The sequence below is a fragment of the Impatiens glandulifera genome, chromosome 1 (assembly GCF_907164915.1).
Source record: "Impatiens glandulifera chromosome 1, dImpGla2.1, whole genome shotgun sequence".
Taxonomy (NCBI): Eukaryota; Viridiplantae; Streptophyta; class Magnoliopsida; order Ericales; family Balsaminaceae; genus Impatiens; species Impatiens glandulifera.
The window spans coordinates 144395613-144402862 of record NC_061862.1 but is presented as its reverse complement, the minus strand read 5'-3'; the positions used below and the strand labels follow the sequence as shown (position 1 = coordinate 144402862).

The 7250-nt window shown below is 35.6% G+C and overlaps 1 protein-coding gene across 1 annotated transcript; it reads right to left on the bottom strand.

The window, feature by feature from the left end:
• Positions 1-2132: 2132 nt before the first annotated feature.
• Positions 2133-5315, bottom strand: LOC124946240 (protein NETWORKED 2B-like). The gene has a single exon (XM_047486807.1). The coding sequence runs from the start codon at positions 5313-5315 to the stop codon at positions 2133-2135; it is 3183 nt and encodes a 1060-aa protein (XP_047342763.1).
• Positions 5316-7250: the final 1935 nt, after the last annotated feature.

The following is a 7250-nucleotide window of genomic DNA, read 5'->3' as shown; positions in this document are numbered from 1 at the left end:
TGCCCAATAACACATGCTGGTGTTTGCATTTTTTTCTCTAGCCTCGATAGAACTGAGCATGAGTGTTGTTGGTCGAATTTCTGGATCTCAAACATCTCAGATAATTTACCTTTCACGGCACGCAATCTCCACTTGCATTTCTCATCCAAACATTTCACATACCAAAGATGTTTTCTTGACTTCTCCACCTTGAATTCAAAATGATTAGTCATCGCATATTTATATATCATCAGTTGTAGTTCTTTTTTATTTTCAAACAAGGCACCGACTTCCAATACGGTTTCAGTAGTTAACGCCAACGCAAATGAGGGGTCTGTCGGTGATATGTCTGTCGGTGATATGTCTGTCGATGGTGTACCAAATGATGATCTTCTTGCACTACATGGTGTACCAAATGATGATCTTTTTGCACTACATGGTGTACCCAATGATGATCTTCTTGCACTAGTAGGTGTACCCGTTGATGCTTTCTCGCACTATGTGGTGTAGGTATCGATGCATGCAAGTCCTGAGTAAGTGGGATGTGAGGCAAAGAGTTATCTCCGGCTTCATTACTTTCAACAAAGACCTCCGAGGGTAAAGCTTCTGGTACAATTTTCTGAGTAAATTGTGGGAGAATACTTTCTTGAGTTGGGTAGATAAGTAGTGGTATCTTTTCTTTAGTAAATTGTGACTTCTCTACTACAGACACACACAATGGTGACACAGTTCGACCCAAAATCAAGCGTGATAAATATATGTTCAGATCCTCATCTTCTTCAATAAAAACGGGTTTAGGATTTGTGATATTCGGAATATCATACTTCACTTGCAGCACTAAATCATACGTAGATTTCTGCACTTGAAGTCTTTCATGGAGTTTATCAATTAATTCAGCATAACGAGTACTTTGGGGTAAATCCAATGTTTTGATTGAAGAGACATCAAAATACAATATTCCATTAGCATCAGCTTTCCATTCTCCATTATAGAAAACGAAAACTTCGGCTGCAAGAAAAAATGGAAACGGAATAATTAATACTGTGAAATGGAAACCCTTCGCGAAACGGGAAGTACTTCGCAAAACGGGAAGTACTTCGCGACACGGGAAATACTTCACGAAACGGGAAGTACTTAGCGAAATGGGAAGTATCATCAGATGAAACCCTAAACAACACAGTGATTCGAAAATGCATAAATGAACAACAATAAACTTGAAGTACATAAATTTACCAAGTGTTATAGTGCTTGTGCTCGTCGTGGACCTCATTGAGTGTATTGCCGCCGTTTAACTCCGTCGCCGGCGAGTTGAGAGAAAAGGAGGAGAAAAGCGGAAGGGAAGAAAGAGAAAGGAAGAAAAGAAATGAAAAAAAGATGACCGGGTTATATTATATAGTAAGGGTATTCTGGACTTTTCACAGCGTCTCACTTCGCAAAACGCGAAGTCCCTTCGCGTTACGTGAAAAAGATAATTTCGTCAAAAAAAATTAAGTGGTCACCGGATCAAATTTTATTACAACTGACCACGGACGCAAATAGGGTCATTTAGTCCAATTTCCCGAAAGGAGACTAACCAACTTCTTCTCTCTAGGGCAGAACCAACTCGGAAAGGAAACTAACCGCCATGGGAAAGAGCTAGGTTATACTTCTACTTCTCCACCAGGCATAATTGTAAGTTTATTCAGCCTGAATATCATTTAACTGATTCCAGTTTCTGCTGAGATGAAGACGAAGTGATATGGTATATTTGCAGATAGATAGATTACGTTTTCATCATAGAGGACATGCATAAGGAGAGAGAAACCGTTCAATCAAAGTAAGTACTATTATCTACAATCTACATGACAGAATTGAATTGTTTTAAGTATCTGTTTGATTGATTCCTATGACTGTTCTTCACATTCCAATCGATTACACGCAATAGATTGTTAGAATGATGAATCGCTGATTTATAAGATTAACTATATCATACATACTTGATCTCTTCTATGTGTGATTTTTCTGTCAATCGCATACATATCATATTCATAAACAAATGATTAGTTTAAAAGAATCTATCGATTTCTGTAAACAAAATTTAACATGAATGAAGAATGAAATGAGCGAGTCTTTTAAAAGAAGATGAAGAAACAAAGACTATCTGAATTTGCAAGTTATGAAGATGAAGAAGGCGGAGGGGGTGGTGGAGGAGACGGTGGTGATCCTAGATCACTATACTGTTTCTGCAATGTTGGTGTCAAGCATTGAAAAAGGCTTGGCCTCTGCTTTCTAAGTCGAGCACCAAACAACAGAGACCTTAATGGAATTTTAGATCTCGAACTCTTACCTTTTGATCCAGTGATTCCAATTGCTTCTTCTAGTTCTGATATTGTTCTTGTGATATCAACTTGAAGCTCCTTCACATGATCAAGCCCAGCTTGCAACTCTTGTACAACTTTATTGTTCTCTTGTTTCATGTTAATAACTTCCCCTTGGAATTTCGCTGCCTGGTATCCGTTTAGCTCAACAACAACACCTTCCTCTTTCGATTCTTCGTTGGAATTTGAAACCCTAACTATCTCTTGTTGAATCTCTCCAAGAGATGTGACTCTGTTTTGCAGATCATCTTCCAACAATGAATTATGCTCCACCCAGAGTGCCAACTCAGTTTGTATCTCCCTCAGGTGCTTGTATACTGGCCTGAGATCTGAATTAACTGTATGATTCTTGTTGTGCCCTCCTTCTTGCTTTATATGTTTCTTGATTCTCAAAAACTCCGCTTGCAGATCCTGCACTGATGTCTGAAATTTTGTTATCTGGTGAAAAGAGGTGCTGAATCTTAACCAAAACTCTATGTTCTCCTCTAGTAGTCCATCGATGTCAGTTCGGAATTTCTCTTCTATTATTGAATTACTACTACGAGGTTCGTAACTACTAAGGGGTTCATCGACTAAGACCATCTTCCCGTCTTCTTCCTTTTCAAGATCAATGGGTGGAGATTGAATGCATTGATGTTGTTGTTGTTGTTGTTGTTCTTCTTCTTCAACAAGAAGCAATTCAGGAACTTGTTCCCTATCTGTAGGAGTTTCGTCCAGGCATGATTGGAGCAAGCCGAGTTTCTGATGTAAAGACTTGATTTCTGCATCCTTTAAGGCGTTGTCGTTCTTTAGATCTTTAATCTGCATACTTGTCTTGAAGAGGCTATCATTGTTCTTCTTCTCTAATTCGCTAAGTTTCTTCTTGGCTTCCTTGAAGTTTCTCAGGACTGATGTGTATTCTTTTAGAAGGTTCTTCTCTCTGTCATCTAATCCACTTAAGAATAGTTCCCTCCAATTCGGATCATCATCTCCATCTTCAGTTTTATCTCCACCTTCCATTTCCTTATTATTAGATTTTTTGATTCCAGACACCTGATCCTTCTCCTCTGAGAGATCATTGTGGTTGGTTGCAGGACTGTGATGAACCTGCTGTTTATCGTCTTGTTCCTTGAACCAATCCTCAACATGAATGGTATTCTCATGGTGGTTTGTTACAGGATTAAAAGGAAACTCTTGTTTATTCTCTTCTTGTTGCTTCTTATCTTGTTCCTTGAACCATTCCTCAACTTGAACTGTATTCTCATTGTGGTTGGCTGTAGGATTATAAGGAAACAGTTGTTTCTCGTCTTCTTCCTGTTTCTTATCTGGTTCATTGGACAATTCATCAACTTGAATAGCATTCTCATCACGGTGGTTGGCTGTAGAACTATAAGGAAACTGTTGATTATCGTCTTCTTTCTGTTTCTTATCTTGTTCCTTCTCATGGTGGGTAAGATTTGATTTAGTTTCTACAGGATCTTCAATGATTGCTTGATGATGGCTATGAGAATCAAAATTTCCTGAAAAATCTACCCATTGATCACCCTTCTGCGAAAAAGCCTCCGAATGAACAACATCTTCTTTGAACTGTCCAACACTCTCATCACTGCTAATGAAAGGATTTAGGCTATATATCATATCATCATCCTTAGATCCCCCGTTCGAATCGCTTTTCTGATCAATTATCGCTTGATTCCTTTGATGATGACTGGTTGGTCTCATTAAATTGACAATCTTTTCTTCAATTGAAAGTTGAGGTAATTGGACAGGCTTAACAGAAGGAGGAGCAGCTCTTGCTTCCATGAACATAACGTTGTCATCATCAGGCTTCACTGTCTGTAACTTATCAGACAGGTGATCATAGCTGCAACTTGCTTCAATAAGATGAATCTGGAGATTCACATTCTGGGTTTTGACGTTTTTGTCCAAATTTTCAATTCTTTCAAATTCCACCTCCAGATTTTGACTCCCCTTGATGATGGCTTCTTCGAGTTCATCAGCCTCGGTTCTTAGTCTGTTTACCGAAGCATTCTGAGAGGAAACAGCTGATTCCAATACAATAACCTTATCCACAAGCTCATCTAGCTTTTCAGCTAATTCAGACATTGTGACAGAAGTGCAAGATCCATCAAGTAACTGTGTTTTGATATTGTCTCTAAGTAACTCAAAGTCCCGGTTCTCCGTTTCCGGATCTGATTCATTCCCTTTCAGAATTCCAATCTTTTCTCGAGCTTGGATAATTCGTTGATGCTCCATTATCGCTTCCTCAGACAGCTTCTCCTGTTTCTGACGCACTCTTAGAAGAGCATCTTGACAAGATTTCATAGCAGAAGCCACCATCAGTTTTCGCGCTTCATCATCTTCAATGAACGTCCCAATCCCAAATTCATCTTGCAGACTGTTGACTTTCCTTTGCATTTCAGTAAACCTTTCTTCAATCTCCTCACAAACAGATACAGCTCTTTCGTAAGTGCTCCTAATGAATTCCTTTTCCGTCTGCAGACCCAATATAGTCTTCTGAAGAGAGTCGATTTCAATAAGTGCTTCTTCTTTGGTCAGCCCAGATGAAACAGGTGGGGTCTCATCGATTTGATTGGGTTTGGTTAGTAATCCTTTCTTCGACATTAATCTAGACGGCATCTTTTGGAATTTACGTGGCGTTTTGGGAGCGTTTGGTATTGGTTTCGCGTTTGGTGATGTGGGTGGATAAGTTGAGTATGGTTTATTATTATTATTATCATCATGTTGTTGATTATCATCTTCTTCATCTATCCTGAGATTGATTTGTTCCGGGCAGACTGATGCAATTGTTCTGTTTGCACTTTGGAGTTCTCGTGAAAGATGATCGTATCTTTCAGCTAAGGCTCTGTAACCTCGGAAGAAATCTTCGACAAAACTGAGGATTTCTGGTCTTTTTCTATAGTACATTTCCGCTCTTTGGGCGAATGAATCTCCATCTTGATCAATCATTTTCAGCATGTAATCTACCTTCTCCTCCATGTCTGTTACATAAAATAAAACAGAGAGTCTGTCACTTGAATCTCTAGATCATCATGATTTAATTTCTATACAAAAATAAGAACAAAAACATTACCTTGGAGGTTTTGGTCGAGCCATTTGGATTGCTTAGTCCTGATGTGGCTTGCCCACCACCAAGAATATGCATTTCTTGCTGCTCTGTTCAACATATTTCACTAATAATTTTTTTGTCTGAAATTGATTCACCTATGTACATGAATTTCCTTATTGTGTAGGAAGAAGAAGAAGAAGAACATAATCAATGGATCGAGGAAGATCTGTTGTGACAGTGAGATTGACAGAGGTAAGAGATCATATTTGCTTTATTTTATTTTATTTTAAATAAAATAAATTTGATAATAATAATAATTAGATAATTAATTGAAGGGGAGGAGAGGACAGATAGGCTAAAAACTAGGAATTGAATTGGGAGACTTGAGAGATATAGTAGTGGCGTGCATGATTATCATAAACCCATGCATGTCCTTCCCACTCTTTATTAACCATGTTACTTTCAAATTTATAAAATAAAAAATTAATTTGGAATAATTGAACATAATGTAGTAATAATTTAAAGTTATTAAGGAAAATGACTAGGGAATAAATGATATAATTTGTTTCCTTATTTTATTTCTAATGATTTTCTTCAATTTCAATCTTTCTCTTGCCAAATTGGGTCTGAAATAAATATACCAATTAGGTAACATATATATTTTTGTTAAAATTATATTAATAAACAAAATATTATAATATATTATTAATAAATACCATAAGTTTCTTATGGTATATAGGTAGTTATTATTTTGTTTGAATTATAAATTTTACTTTATATTTTTTGTATGAAGTATCAAAATACACAAATATTTGTCTATAATGTTAATATATATATATTTTTTTAAGAATATCTTAATTTTTATTCATAACATGTCTTTTATTGAAAATTTCGGCATATGGAAAATCATATGATTATCGTACCGTTATTTTGATATTTCGAAATCTCGCCAAAATATAACTTTATAATAACGTTGAATTTAATTTTTGGAATAAAAATTACAACATAATTGTTTATATATATAATTTTTAAATATATAATTTTTAAAATAAAGATAAAAATTATTTATAAGTATTATATATATATATATATATATATTTATATATATTTATTTAAGTTATAAATATTATTTATATACGGAAATTTTGAAAATATAATACATTAACTGTACCAACAAATTTGATATCGGTACAAAGCAATATTTAATTATCTTTAGACCACGTAATTATTTGTTTTTTTGTTTGAATTATATGAAGTTATCTTTAATTTAAGTAATTAAATGTTTTTTTTTATCATTAATTTAATTAATGGTATATATTATGTAATTAAAATTAATAGAAAATATAAATAACAAATAAAATGAGGTGAGAAATTAAATTATAGATGCAAAATAAAAAAACATAAAAGGAGGTTACAATGGAAAATGACTTTATAAGGATTATGGTTGAGCAAGGTTGGGTTTATCCTAATGAATCTCAATTTTAGTCTAACCCAAAAATAAAAATTTGGATTGGATATTTTGATTTTGATTAAATTAAGTTTATTTGAATTTTGGGTTGGGCAAAGATTGAATTTGGGTTTGTGTACTCGAATTTTGGGTTGGACAAGATTGAGTTGAGGTTGAATTTTGGTTAAAATAGGTTTACGTATTTGTCCAAACAATAATTTTAAAAGTTTGAGTTGAGTTGAGTTGAGTTGAGTTGAGTTGGGTTGGGTTGGGTTGGGTTGGGTTGGGTTGGGTTGGGTTGGGTTGGGTTGGGTTGGGTTGGGTTGGGTTGGGTTGGGTTGGGTTGGGTTGGGTTGGGTTGGGTTGGGTTGGGTTGGGTTGGGTTGGGTTGGATTAATATGGGCTTGGATAAGTTTGA